Below are 14,767 nucleotides of genomic sequence, written 5' to 3' on the forward strand. Positions count from 1 at the left end.
AGGCCAATCAGGGTGTGCCGTGAAAACAAAACATGAACCAAGAAGCAAATCACCAGACCACTCAGGATTCAGAGAGGATCTGTATTCACAGGTCTACACTGGCAGGTTGCCCTTGAATCAAGATACAATATCTGCAGGGCAGAAATTCTAAATCTTACTCTTCACTTTCTGTGCAATATAATTAGGTTATATTGTACATAAAACTATTTACTGTTCTCTGTAATAACCTAAAACCCTGCCTTAGACACTCACCTTCCTGTGACACCAGGGCAGCTGAACTGAATGAAGGAACCACTTTGACACTGTCTCCCGTTCAAACAAACAGACTGAAATCTGTTTCGAAAGTACCCCAAGGCCATCTCTTAACATCTTTCTCAGGCTCTTTCCATCTGTACTCTGCATTCCTTCTTAATTTTCATCACCCTACCACACTGGCATTAAACTTAGGCAAATACTTCTGTGCCCTCACATCTTTCCCTTTTTTACTGACCGTATACACTTGATATTTCAACACTGTACGGGACCGTGAAAGTATGGACAGAACCGTTACAGTTTGGAACATCCTACTGGCTACACCCTCATCTCCGACCTGTGGTCTGGTGTGCCTCATCACCTCTTTGACACCGTGCCTGTTTTGGATAAGCATTTTCTGCAATTCAAATATCTGAGTCTTCCACTAGGGCAGTAACGAGTAAATATATATATATATATATATATATATATATATATATACACACACACACACACACATATATATATACACACACACACACATATATATACACGTATATATGTATATATACATACATGTATATATGCATATATATATATATATATTTTTAAGTTCTTTTATTTTTAAGAGACAGAGAGAGACATAGCATGGGCAGGGGAGGGGCAGAGAGCGAGGGAAACACAGAATCTGAAGCGGACTCCAGGCTCTGGGTTGCCAGTACAGAGCCCAACTCGGGGCTCGAACCCATGATCACGACCTGAGCCAAAGTCGGATGCTTAACCGAATGAGCCACCCAGGTGCCCCAGGAGAATGTATTAAAGGGCCCTGGACTGGCTCCTGACCATACACTCCTCTCCTCTGACTCACTAGGGCGCTCACCTTCTTCCTCTTCCTCCTCTTCTTCTTCTCTTTGGCGGCCTGGGCTTGCTTGTGCTCCCAAACCAGGTTGGTCAGGTTGGCCACATACTCATCAGTCTGCTGTAAAAGGTAAGCTAAACGCCTGTCTTTCTTTTGATCAATCAGTTTTCTGTAGCCCTCTTCATCTTCAGCCTATTAAGGAAAGAAGAACACGGTCAGGGCGCCATAAAGATTGGCAGACGACTCCATCTGCCGCTCATCCGCCCCCCTCATGGTCTGAACTCTGACCGGTGGTGAGTGCGGGCAACCTAAGGATCCACACTGCGCGAGTTATGGCGCACAATCCGGGTCTGGGGTGCGCTTGGGGGCGCCATGCCTGCGTCCCAGGACACGCGGGCTCGTAGCAGTCAGGACACCGAACCACACTACTTATGTGGTGCGAGCAAGTCCTCAAAGTCAGCTCTTTGCTCTTCTAAGGTTCTTTGTGCGCGCGCACAAACAAACACACACACACACACACACACACAGATAAAATTTGAGAATCCGTCATCCAAAGTGTATCCTTAACTTTGTATTCTGGAAATTTTCAAAAACAAGTGAAAGCAGAGAGGAGAGTATAATCTCTCATATCACCAACACCAAGCAACAGGAATTAACTCGCGAGGACTCCCTTTTCACGGCTACCCTTCCCTCAAGTTCTCTCCCCAGTCCCAAGCTAGAGTGTCCTGAAGCAAATTCCAGACATAAGATCTCTTCATTCAGAAATAGTTCAGTAAGTATTTCTAATGGCAAAGACTCCAATGGACTCTAAGTGTAGTAAGTATAACTTCATATACGTAAAAGCATCACAAACACCGCGGCTGATAGGAAAAGTCAAATTCGGGGGAGTTTTGTCACTGACAGGCACGGCGCAACGGGCCTACGTGACTAGAGGCGAGTCATTTAGCACCTGGAGTCTGATACTGCTGGGTAATAAAACAGGTACAGTAATTTCCACCTCTACCTCCCATTAAGCAACATTATGAGGTTAAATGCAATAAAAACTCTGATGTACTCTGGGCCATTTCAAGAGAAATCTCTTTTATGCATCCCAATAAAAAGGACAGCTCAAAATATTTTCCTCATGTGATGCGCAGGATAAAAAGGGACATACCACAAAATCTTCCACTCTGTGGAAAAGCTGGGGATCTTTGGTCCAGGGGCACCACTCCAGCATGTGCCCGAGTGACAGCCGTTTTATAACCCAGTCTAGCTGCTGTCTGCCCCGTGGATGAGTGTGAACCTCAAATGCTATTATAACTCTAATTGCTTTTGGTTATGGTTGATCTCACTTGAAGAAAGAGTGATAAAAACTGCAGTTTCCCTGTTATCTGTATATTCCATCATTTAATTGCAAAAATTAATGATTTGCAAATGCCTAATCATTAGTGTCAAACCAATCTGTTACTGAAGTTCTAATATAGTTTCACTCCAGTTGAATCAGACAAATTTTGACCGCTTACTGCTCAAATTACTATAAAGCAGACTCCTTGGCTAGTTAGAAATCTCGTGGACAGTCATCTCCTTCCCGAAAAAGCAGAGGGAGGTTGGAGGAGATCTAAGGTTTAGTAATACCTGGAAACAGGGCTCTTTAAAACATGGTGTTTAGTCTCTGGAATCCACAAAATTAGTGGGGAAAAAAATTCAAACCATAATAACACCAAGAAAGGCCTTGTCACTTGGAATTTTCCAGGTTCGTAATTATGGGCCAAGGCTAATGATTTTATCTCCATCCTATTCTCAGGCATTATGTCCCAGGTACAATTTGCAGGTCTCATATAATTATAGATCACACACACTTTTAAAATTCCATGGTGCGCTCCGAGGTCCAATTCCAAAAATAAGTGGTCAATAAAACCAAACACCCAGGTCAATGATGTAAACCAATCCCTTCTGTATTTATATATCCATTAAAAAATAATAGCATAAATGCAATGACCCGTGGGTAGCCTTTGACAATAACACAGCTATAACCAAAAACGCAACATTTCAAAATTAACTTAAAAATCACTTTTTATACTGCTAGGGAGAAATTTCTATCATTAAAAAAAAAAAAAAGGATAACACCAGAGGCTTCAAAAAACAGACCTTCTTCGAGTCCAAGATATAACTTCATGACACATTCATGCAAAGCAACCTGTATCATGAGTCTCAAAGACGCAAAATTTTACAAAGGACGATCTGGTTGTTAAATACAACTCCTGAAAGCTGTACGACCCGCCTTTATGTGAGAAGCTATAATCTGAACAGCAATGCTGCCCCAGGACAGGCAAGTACTCGACTCATCAGCCGTGGTCCTGGATTCGTTGTATGTGCTGTCCAGGAAAGAGAAGATGTTCCTACTCCATCCATACGAGGTTCAAAGGAGCATGTTAACATGTTTGAGAAGCCGCTTTTACTCACTCCCTGCTATAGCATATTTACCATTCTCAATACGGGTGCCTGTGAGGACCCCCATTTCCCGGGGCCCCTGCAGGCGAGCGAGCCCCTTACCATCAGTCTTCGCATTCTCTCCTTTTCGATACGCTCTGTCTCTTTTTTCTGCTCTCTTTCCGTGTTGGCGTGCCAAGTTGCCACTGCTTTGGACAGCTTCTGGATCTTCCCGGCCACAGACCGATGGTATTCCTTAAAATCTTTTGCATGCTGCAAAATACTGTTCAGGTACTCCTACAGGATCCAAAGAGAGGAGAAAAGGATATTCAAAGTCTATTTCCCATGAGGTTTCAGCGTAGCCCAAGAAAGCACACACTCTGGCTTCATGAGAGTGGACGATTAGAATCTTCTGGGAGACAGGTGCCCTGGGATGTCTCCTGGCAGCTGAGCTGTGGGCTATGGGGCTGGTGAAAAAGGCTCTCAAAGTTTGTTTGGGCACCAGTGTGTGGAAGCAAAACCTCTCAGGCCTCAAAAAATTCGGCCCCATGAAAATGGCAGGATCAAGGATTGGCAGAAGCATGCAAAACAGCAGTGATGAAATGTAAAGCACATCACCCTCAAATAAACCCGAGGGAGGAGGGTATTTTCAGTGAGAACCAGGTTATAAAAGTCATGCCTCTTCTGCTCTAACTTAAACGCCTTAGAACCGTGCCTTGAAATAAGATGAGGAGCCACGAAAATTGCCGCCCATAATTCAGATCTACTTTTGAAATACAGGAGGAGAGGAGGAGACACGTGTACCAATGAATATCTAACTTTTTTTTTTTCCAAATGAAACGAAGCTGGGGCATTAAATCGAGCACCAGAAAACAAACACAACTGATAGGGCTTCTAATGCAAAATCAAATCCTGCATCAAAAATATTTCCAACCCCCTAGGAAGGAACATTTTAAAATATCTGCCCCTGGGTGCCTGGATGGCTCAGTTGGTTAAGTGTCCGACTTCAGCTCAGGTCATGATTTCACGGTTTGTGAGATGTGAGCCCCACGCCGGGCTTTATGCGGCAGCTCAGAGCCTGGAGCCTGCTTCGCATTTTGTGTTTCCCCCTCTCTCTACCCCTCCTTGGCTTGCGCTCTTTCACTCTCTCTCAAAAATAAATAAACGCTAAAAAAAATTTTTTTTTAAATCTGCCCCTATGAAACCTCCAACGGGGCCCCAGAAAAGCCCAGGAGGCTGTATTTACATTCGTTATAAAAATAACTGTTTTGGGGAGCCTGGGTGGCTCGTCATTTAAGCCTCAGACTTCGGCTCTGGTCATGATCTCCCAGTTTGTAGGTTCGAGCCCCGCATCGGGCTCTGTGTTGACAGCTCAGAGCCTGGAGCCTGCTTCGGATTCTGTGTCTCCCTCTCTGTCTGCCCCTCCCCCACTCACACTCTGTGTCTCGCTCTCAAAAAATAAATAAGAAATTAAAAAAAAAGAAACCAAAAACTGTTTTGCTCTCTTCATTTCTTTTCCAGGCCATCCGGGTGGCAGCTGGCCGTGGGATTATGCAGAAGACAGCTGCCTGGAATTCAGAAAGCAGGGTCCTCCACTGATCCCCTCACAGTGCCATGGACGGGCCACCCGCTTCCCCAGCCTGGCCTGTCTCCCATGGGGCGGCTGGAACACGGGAGTTGCAAGGGACCTTTCTGTTCTCATGGTTTGTCCCCACCGCCCTCGCCAGTACATGTCTCAGTCCTTCTGAGTCCACCTGAGGGCTCAGTCAGGCGTGTCCGTCAATGTAGGACCACACAGTCCAGCCCCCAATACCTGGTGCTTCTGTCGACGCTTCCTTTCCTGCTCAATCTTCTGCTGCTTCTCCAGTTTCTCCGTCATGCGGGCCTCCCTCAGGGTCTGGCGCTTGCTCCGTTTGTATGCTTTGGAGTTGAGGGCCGTCTCCAGGGTTGTGTCTCGTCGCATGCAGGCCACCACCTCTTGTCTCAGCTGTCAAGGTCAAGGGGGGAGCGGGGAGCCGTTGGGAGAGCTTCCCCAAACAGAGGCCTGGCTCCTGGACAGCCTCCACTGCCCTGCTCCCCGTTAGTGGGGCAGAATGGGGTCTCTACAAGGTTCTCCGTCGGAGTTGGCCTTGTTTTTTGTAAGTGAAGGGACTAAATCGTGCCAAATCCACGCAGCATTTTCAAAGATGGTAAAAGCGTTCTTTCCAAGTAATTCAGATTAAAAACAAAAACGGAAACTTACAGCACTATAAAAAACACTAACCAAAACCTGTCTTGGGTGTTCAATAAATGAATTCATTCTGTTTAATTATTCTAATGGTATTAATTAGCTAATGAGCTTCTGAAATATTTTACTTCATTTTAAGTGCCATACTAACATTCTCTTTGTGTCTAAAGATGGACATTAATGATGCTCTGCAAAAAAGAGTAGAAACATTACTTCTTGTTCATGCACAGTAGCAACAGGTACTCAAACAATATTAATTCAATGTTAATTTTCATATGAAAAATGGGAAATACGGGCTTTGGCTTCCCCCACTCCCAACGATGATATTCTTTCCAAGATATTTAAATTTCACACTAGATCGTGGACTTCTTTTTAGATTACCATAAACGTAGTATCTTATCCATGTTGTACATTATGTGGTAGCAGCCGGGGTGGTGGGGGTGGGGGAAGGATTGGGCATATACGTTAAAATAATAATCTAACTGAATCTCAAATCAGCATCAACTATAGTTAATTCACTGGGAAAATTTCATAGAGGGTGGACTTTTCTACACCATCAAGCAAAAAAATCAGAGACTGGGGAGAGTCCAGCACAGAGAAGCAAATCCGAATATAATCTTATTTTGTGAAGATATATTCGGTTATTAATCATTTTCACAAAATTTTAGCAAGCACTTCATGAAGTGCATTTCGTGAAGTCCCGTATAGGAAAGGAAGTAAATGGAATTCAGGGCCTTTTATTTTCTTTCTTTTAGAATTTCATCTGAAAGCTACTCTCACAAAGCTATGGCCAAGGAGCACCCTGTCACCACGACACCCTCCTGCGACATTATAACCCATAGGGCAAATGTACTCCCAACCGAGTTCCTATGACAGTAGCAAGTGGGGTGCCTTTGTGATTTTAGTCACATCCCGCAACAGACTGAGTCGTGCAATTCAATACTTTCAAACCACTTTCATTCATTAATAATTCATTTTGCACGCCCCGAGACCTTCACCAAGTAAACCCACCTGCCTGGCAAGCATGCGTCCCTTCTCCCCTTTGGCTAAACGAGGCAGGGTGCGGACCAGGAGACCTGCACCTTTTGGGTCCACAGAGCAAAACTCACCAACGTAAAGACTATCTCTACTTCATTTCACTAGTCTCCTACAGACTCGGCAGTTATAAAACAGATCACCATGCTAGCTTTTATTAATCAGTCACTACTAAGAACCACAGCAAGAACACTAGGTAACAGTCCACTGATTAGTCAATACATGGGCCTGATGTGGTCAAATGCTTCAAACTTAGGCTCCGATGAATAATCAGCAGTTAGAAAACAGTGCTATGTATTTCTACAAATGAGGGGCTATCAATTCAGCAGAGGAGAATTCGGAATGGCTAGGATTTTACATTTGTGTTTACAAAGAGACTCTGATCGACCCCCTTCTATCTTTTTCTTTGGAGTCATAAAGGCAAGCTAAACCATTTATTCTCAAGGTTTCATCCATGGTAACAAAATGCCATTACTCTGACTTTGGAAACCGTAATATAGGAGAAAAAAAAATGTCTCTGATATACAGAAGAAAAAAAGTAGAATAATAAACAATTCATCTTCATTACTTTTGGCTCTATGCTGCTGGTTGGAAATACACACTAGTTTTACTAAGTTTATATCTTTATAACAATATTGAACAGACTTCCGCTTATTTCCTTCATCTCAGATTCGCTGGGGAAAAGGTATTACCTGACGCTGGAAATTGAGTAAGCGAAGTGCTTTCAGCTCCACAGTTGCTTTGGTTCGTAAATCTGGTGGCAGAGAGCCAGGCAGATTTTCCAGTTCTTGGATCCTATGAGCTATGCGAGCCTGGAGTCTAAAGGAGATAAGGAAATGGGGGGGAGGGGGAGGGGGAAATATACATTACAACTGAGTCTTGAATGATAAACAGTAACCCTCAGGTTTAAGTTCTGGCAAAACATATCCCGGATCTTGCTGTCGGCGAATTCCTGATGCCCAGCTGGATTATCTGATGTTAAACGGAGAAGAGCGACCTCTGCATTGACGCGGACAGGTGCCGTATGTTGCTTAACACTCTGGCCTTCTTCACAACGTCTCTCTCTCTCTCGAACACCCAGAAAGGAAGACTCAGGATGCATCTAGGAAGGCAGTCCAGTGCCATGACTTGCTTCAGACAGAGAGAACATGAGAGACAGGACAATGTGATTTGCTCCCAAATGCCCAGGCAGCCAGAGTGCAGAGCTGAGACAACAGAGTTTTCTTTCTGACTTCCAGTTCCATCCTAGGCAACCAGGCCATGTGCCCTCTTTGCCAAGATGCTGATGACAACAGCCGTTGAAGCTGAGTGAACAAGAGCACTTTTAGGTGCTGAGGCCACAGAAATCAACCAACCCAAAACTTTCACGGAGGGAGCCTGCCAACCACGACCACTTCCTCTCTGAGCAGTGCTTGTCTGAGAAAAGGCAAAGTAGGCATTTTTAAAAATCAGGTTTGGGGAAGCAGGAGATGGTAAAGTAACAGTATTTAAAAACTACGTTTCTAGAAAAAGGGTTGCTAGAGATTCTCATCTCCGACATCATCAGAAATATAACTGCAGGTCATTCTTCAAAATAAAGGCAGAAGAGAAAACAAAACATACCCCACTTTCTTCATTCAGCCGGGATACTTTTACTGTGACCCCATACAAACAGGCTTCAGATTTCGCCTGGATCCTATTCTTACAAATAATTGCATGCCATTTAAAATCTATTTTTAGAACTACCTCCCTCCAAACTTGGGGCAGAAGTGTCTTGGAAAAGATTTCATGAAGAATAGTAAAAGGTAGTAAGTTAAATTAAGTTAACATTAACTGTGCTAAGGTGTATTTAAGGTAGAATTTTCTTCAATTCTTTCTCCCTCCCTCCTTTGCACGTACTCACTCTCTCTCTCTCTCTCTCTCTCTCTCTCTCTCACACACACACACACACACACACACTCACACACGCATACACACATGCATGCATCCCCTACAAGGTAAATGCTATAGAGGTGCCATCTTACTGATGAGAAAACTGAGGTTTGGAGACAGTAAGAAACACACAAACTTCACAGAACTAGTGAAGGAGGGAGCCCGGACAGGAGCCTCATTTGCCTGACACCTGCAGGGACACTGCAGGTAATTAATACACACTTTCTGACTGCAGCTTTCCTGGACCTCAACTATAAAAGCTGATAATTAAAGATTCTTTTAAAAACTCGTATCATGCGGGGTGTCTGGCTGGCTCAGTCGGTGGAGCGTGTGACCCTTGATCTCAGGGTTGTGAGTTCTAGCCCTCAGCTGGGTATAGAGATTACTTAAAAAAATACAATCTTTAAAAATATTAATAATAAATGACTAAATAAATACAAATCTGTATTATGGCTTTGTCGACCTTTACGATGCTCTGTGTGCGTCAACATGAAAAAGTAAAATCTCTGAGCGAGGGGCCACAAAATTATCTTACTACTTCAGTTAGCCCAAATATCAAAAACTGAGTGCTTTTAAAAACAAAACCAAACCAAAAAAATGTACAGAACCTGCAACTGTTTGCTTTGGTAGAGAAGTAAAATGTCATCTTTTTCAAAACTTTAAAAAATGACAGTACACATCGTTTTTTCATTGACTTTGCTGGAAATAATATCCTGACAGATTCCTGTTTTATTTGGTACATACATGTTATTAATTCTGATTTACTGAACGATTTGATGGCAGAACATGCTATTATTAGCGCTGTCTGTGTTATCATGCTGTTTTTTTCAGCCCTCTGTACGAACACAAGCAAACAGGCCCTTAAACGGCTTACACATGCAGCAGAATAAACACTTGTGAGTTCAAATGACGGTAAGAAACTTCCACCATTTTTGAAATAAAAAAAAGGAACACTTACAAATTTTAAATAATTTAAAAAAATAAACAAACTTCCACATTGTATTCTTTTGGCCAGACTGCCCCACCTCACCCACTGTTCTTGTGCATTCCTATTACTACTGATACTCATGGGATTTTCATCAGAGTTTCTTTCTTTTTTTTTTAATTTTCACCATATGGAACAAAGATCCATTTCATTTGTCCAATTCAATTTCTTAAATATTCCCATTGCCAAAAATCTCTAACTATGGCCAAAGATGGTACATCTTAACTATGACATTAAGAGAAAAACCTATTATAGTGTGATTTTTGTTCAAATATTTAATGTAAATAGGAAAAAACAAAACAAAAGAAAATTAAGCTAAAACAGCTTTACTCAAGTCGAAGGCCACAGTATAGGAGAATTAAATATCACAGGGAGGTAGATGAGAGTCAGTGATTTAGTTAGGCTACTTCCTCGGTTCTAGATTTACCACAAACTTTTGTTTGTTTGTTTGTTTGTTTCATGTGAATATCTCGGAAATTCAACCATCCCTTGGTGTTTGGGCTTACTTTCTCTGACCAAGTGGGTCAAGTGAGAAATCAGAGACATAGCTGCTTTTTCTTAATCTTCTAAAGGTCTATGGAAATAAGATGAAATAAATAATCTTAGGACAACTGGGCTGAGAGTACAGAGATTAATTCCCCCGATGGGAGTGGGAGATGTAGGGATGTGGGGAGGCAGGGATGGGGGCAGATGTAGCCTCAGAGTCTGTTGGGGAGCAGTGGGGGGCACTGCTTCCCAAAATATCTGCATCTCCCAAGGGCCTAGTAATTTGTCAAGGAATCTCAGATTCCCCAACACAAAAGAATCTTTCTTTTATGAGAGGGAGGTGGAAAGTGCAAAGTGCCATCGTGCAAAACTACAGAAGAGGAAAGGTAGGTTCCGCGGTAAAATTACATGCATTGAATTCCGCACGTGGTGGGTGGGTAGCGAGGGTACAGGAGGGGCTGCTTTAACGCAGAAAATTTTATTTCTTTGTGGTGGTGGTCGTCGTTGTTAATAGAAATCTTCATTTTAAATAATGCTCCTCGCCAGACAATTTCATCTTCCCATCAATGGAATTCAGCAGGTAGTCCAATAAAGAGATTCAGGATTCTAAACTTCCCGAAACAACAACACATGTAATACTGTATAACTGCGGGAGACTCATTTGGTGTCCTCACGAGTACAGAAAATTGAAGCAGAATTAGGTCACTCAGGTTTTTCATACAGATTGAACAGTAAATCAAGAGGGGTTACTGTTCCAGCAAGAAAAAGAGTTCCATTAAAGGTAACAGATATTTGTTCAGGTCCAGAGGAGAAGTTTATGATTCCTGTAGGAGAGTTATTTGAACAGAAAATGACACTGGTACATTTTGTTCCTTCAAGGAGCTGAGTGACACTTTAAAAAGCGGGGGGGGGAGAGAGAGAGGGGAGAGGGTGGGGGAAAATGACTTTTCGTAACTCTGCTGATCAAACAGCCCTTGGTAATTTTTGAGAAGGAGTTTGAGGGTTGCAGTGGGGATCAGGGAAGGACAAAAAACACGCTTGCTTCCTGAAGCAAGGTGTGCTACTATTTTCATACTGAATTTGAAATTGATGCCAAAGAGGGCTGGTGTGTTTCAAAGGCGAGCTTCTCAAATAAACTCCTTTGAATGTGAAATGCATCTTCTGTGACAACGCTTGTGGAATCCATTCGTTTACACACTAACGTGACAACCGGAGCACTTTTGCCCGAATATCGAACTCAGGATGGGAGAAGTGAAGTCAGGTATACTGACAGGGCAAGAGAAGCATGCTGGAAAGACCACCACCACCACCAACAACAACAGCAAGGACAAACTGGAACTCTCTCTCTGACGCTTAACTACAGAAAAAGGCACTGAGATTCATCAGTAAGAGAAAGATGGTCAAAAAAGAAAGGATACAATTTAGATGGGAACAAAATGTTTTCACCGCAGAGACTGCACAGATTTGAGGCAAAGTGTTCAGGCCCAGAAACTTATTTATGCTGTTGTTGAATCAAGAAGGTCAGTTTGTCAAGATTCTGCTTTTATGATGAGCAAGAGAAACAGCCAAGCGACTTAAAAGTCAAAAAGAAATTTGAGATTCTGACAACTTCCTTTCAATTTTCACAGACAAGGTAAGTGATATTACCATGGTCAAAGACATGAATATCTGTTAAAGAAATTCTGACAGATGATGTCTTTTCTCCAACAAAGTACATAAAATTATAAAGGAGATATCTATCTATCTATTAATATCTTTTAGACCTTGCTCAAATAATCGATCAGATGGTTTTTGCTCCAATTAAGTACATAAATTATAAAACAAATATATGTATACATATATTACATGTACACATACATGTACATATACATATATATACACATACACATATATACACACACACACATATATATATATATATATACTTTAGACCTTGCTCAAATACTTGATCAGAAGGTAAAGATACACAGGACCTTTCCAGCTACTAGTGCTAAAGACCAGGAAGCCATTCTCTCAAAGAGGGGCAAAAGGAAAAGTTGCTTAGCTGTCTCTTACAAGAGCCTAAGGCACTCGATCTAACCCCTTCTGAAGGATAAAGTTAACTCCTCTCTGCAGCTGAACCATTTATCTCCAGATGGGGAAGCCAGCCATCGTTCTCTAATTAAAGAAGATACAAGATGCCCTGTGATGTTGCCAGGAGAAACCCGTGCTCTTTCTCAAGATGGCCACGGGAAAGTTCAGCCCCAAGACCCCACCTGCTTTTCAGACCCAGAGTTGCCAGAGCAATCATTCCGGAAGCCACGCATCTTTACGAAAGAGGAGACATTTCATCAAGTAATGATAATAATATCAAAAATAGCCATTCCACCACATTCTGCTTATAATTTAAAAGATCCCGACTCATGTATTTTTTTCTTATTGATACGGGACTGGAGGACCAAAGCTTTTCACACACTGGAATAGGCTACATAGTCCTACTTAGTACTGTATACTTTGGGAGGCCATCCAAGGGTGCTAAAAATGGGGCTCATGACAAGAAAGTCCTGCAAATACGGTTCCGGTAAAAATGAAGAAAACTTAGGAGTCAGTAAAATGCACATACACCTGCCTGCCTCCCCCCACCCCCCGCCCCGCACAACACAGGCTGAACAAGGAGAAAAGTCCAGATGTATTTCTAGGTAGAGAGAGTGTCTATGTTATGAATGTAGTTCACATGACGTAGTAACAATATTGGTACATTCGAGGTAAGGACAAAAAAAAGTTAGTTCTTTGGAAGTCAGAATTTTAGAGTAACTAAACAATACCCCTCGGTGCTACTTACTGCCTTTTTAAAAAAATACTTTTGACTTTTTTTTTTTTTTATTCAGTAGTGATGTAAAGAAAGTACCGCACATGAATAAAGCTTCTGCCCCCAGATAGGAACCTAGTGCTAATATGCGACTTTGTACCGCACAGTGATCTGTCTGTCAACACTACAATACCAACTGATGATGTATATGTAGCTCTCTAGGGATACATAAAATTTAGGAAACAGCAATACAAAAGCTCTTTGTTGAGGATTAGTAATAGCAAAGAGAGGAAAGTTTTGCTCTTCATCCAAAAAGCTACACACATTTACGGGCAAGTTACTGTGATTTCTTTCACAGTTAACTACCAAAGCTGGTAACTCAGTGTTTTAATCTAGTAACATGTAAGTCATGTGTTTTTCAATAAAGACTAAGGTGATGTCTTTAAAGGGAAGCTAGATGTTATTTACTGACCTTCCCTTATAATTTCTTTGAAATTAAATAATAATTGGGAAATAATCATAGCTGATATGTACTGAAAGTCTTTGTATCATTTAATCTCCCCCCCTACAAGAGGTACTATAACACCTTCTTTTAACAGATGTGGAAACTGAGTCATGGAAAAGAGATGCAACTTCACCAAGGTAACACAGCTGGTAAGTGACAGAACACTCCTGGACTCTCTTTTTGGTTAACATTAAGTATTTACATCAAGGGTCCGCTAACTCCAGCCTGTGGGTCAAATCCTTTCCACAGCCTGTTTCTGTAAATAAAGTTTTACTGGAACACAGCCAGCCCATTATTGTCTGTGGATGCTCTTAGCAGAGCTGAGAGGCCTTTGCCACAGTCCTGAAAAGGGTAAAGTTTTAACCATCCCGCCATTTGCAGAAAAGGTTTGCCCACTACTGATTCAGATAAATGTGCCAAATCAGGTGAAAATTAGGTTTCTGGAATGAAGAGTTTAAAGAAGGACCCCACATGAAGACACTTCTATCGGGCTTACCGCTAAGGCTGGGCCAAGCTGTAGACCCACAAATGCATGCATTAAAACAAAGAATATATTACAGTGAGCCACTATGTAGGCTTTAGTAGCATGAGACCAGCTCAAAGCCATCATTCAAGGATAAACTGAGAGACACCCTGCACAGATAGGCCAAGTATGACGGGTCTGCTTTCTTGCATCCACAGGCACTCCTGGCTGGACTTTGATCTTTGCATCCCTAGTGCCCGACACAGTGCCTGGCATGTCATGGCGGGTGATGACAGCTTTCCGGACTCAGTGAATGACACTCACCGTCCTGAGAACCCAGAGGCCCCCCTCCTGCCACCGCTATGGCAAACAAACCCTTGTTCCAAGGACATTCTTCCCGCAGCCTGAGTTTCAGCCTGTGCCTTGTCCCATTGGGAAGCATGCCCACCACACCAGCGGTCCACACACCCCTGGCGAGGTGGGGGGCAGGGCGGGGAACAGTGTCTTACCTGTACTCGCGCTCCTGCAGGATCTCCACGGGGTCCAGGCCCTGCGGTTTCTGGATGGGGCTGATACGGCTCTGCTTCTGCTGCAGCTGCAGGATGGGCGACGGCTGCCCCGGGGCCGGCTGTGGCACGGAGGGCCCGGGCACGGCGGCGGCGGGGGGCTGCGCGGCGGCGGGGGGCGCGGGCGAGGGCCGGCCGCTGGGCGCGGGCACCGGCAGCTTCTGCGGGGTGTTCGGGCCACTCAGCTCCGGCCCCGGGCCTGCGGGACAAGAGCGACACGGGCAGCAGCAGCTCGGGAGGGCCGGCGCCCCTGCGCACCCCCGGCCTGCCCGCTGCCCCCGGGGGACCTGCCATGGGGACAA

General features: G+C 43.4%; 1 protein-coding gene across 7 annotated transcripts in view; it reads right to left on the bottom strand.

The window, feature by feature from the left end:
• Positions 1-14,767, bottom strand: part of SMARCA2 (SWI/SNF related, matrix associated, actin dependent regulator of chromatin, subfamily a, member 2) — a 179,874-nt gene that overhangs the window by 132,719 nt on the left and 32,388 nt on the right. For all 7 annotated transcript variants that reach the window (XM_053907776.1, XM_053907771.1, XM_053907774.1 and 4 more), the window contains exons 5-9: positions 14,409-14,664; positions 7,454-7,580; positions 5,313-5,486; positions 3,623-3,796; positions 1,112-1,282 (exon numbers count right to left, since the gene is read on the bottom strand). In XM_053907776.1, coding sequence (XP_053763751.1) covers positions 1,112-1,282; positions 3,623-3,796; positions 5,313-5,486; positions 7,454-7,580; positions 14,409-14,664 — 902 coding nt within the window. The remainder of the gene's footprint in view (positions 1-1,111; positions 1,283-3,622; positions 3,797-5,312; positions 5,487-7,453; positions 7,581-14,408; positions 14,665-14,767) is intronic.

Source organism: Panthera pardus, unplaced genomic scaffold (genome assembly GCF_024362965.1).
Source record: "Panthera pardus isolate Hobbes unplaced genomic scaffold, ASM2436296v1 HiC_scaffold_20, whole genome shotgun sequence".
NCBI classification, from domain to species: domain Eukaryota; kingdom Metazoa; phylum Chordata; class Mammalia; order Carnivora; family Felidae; genus Panthera; species Panthera pardus.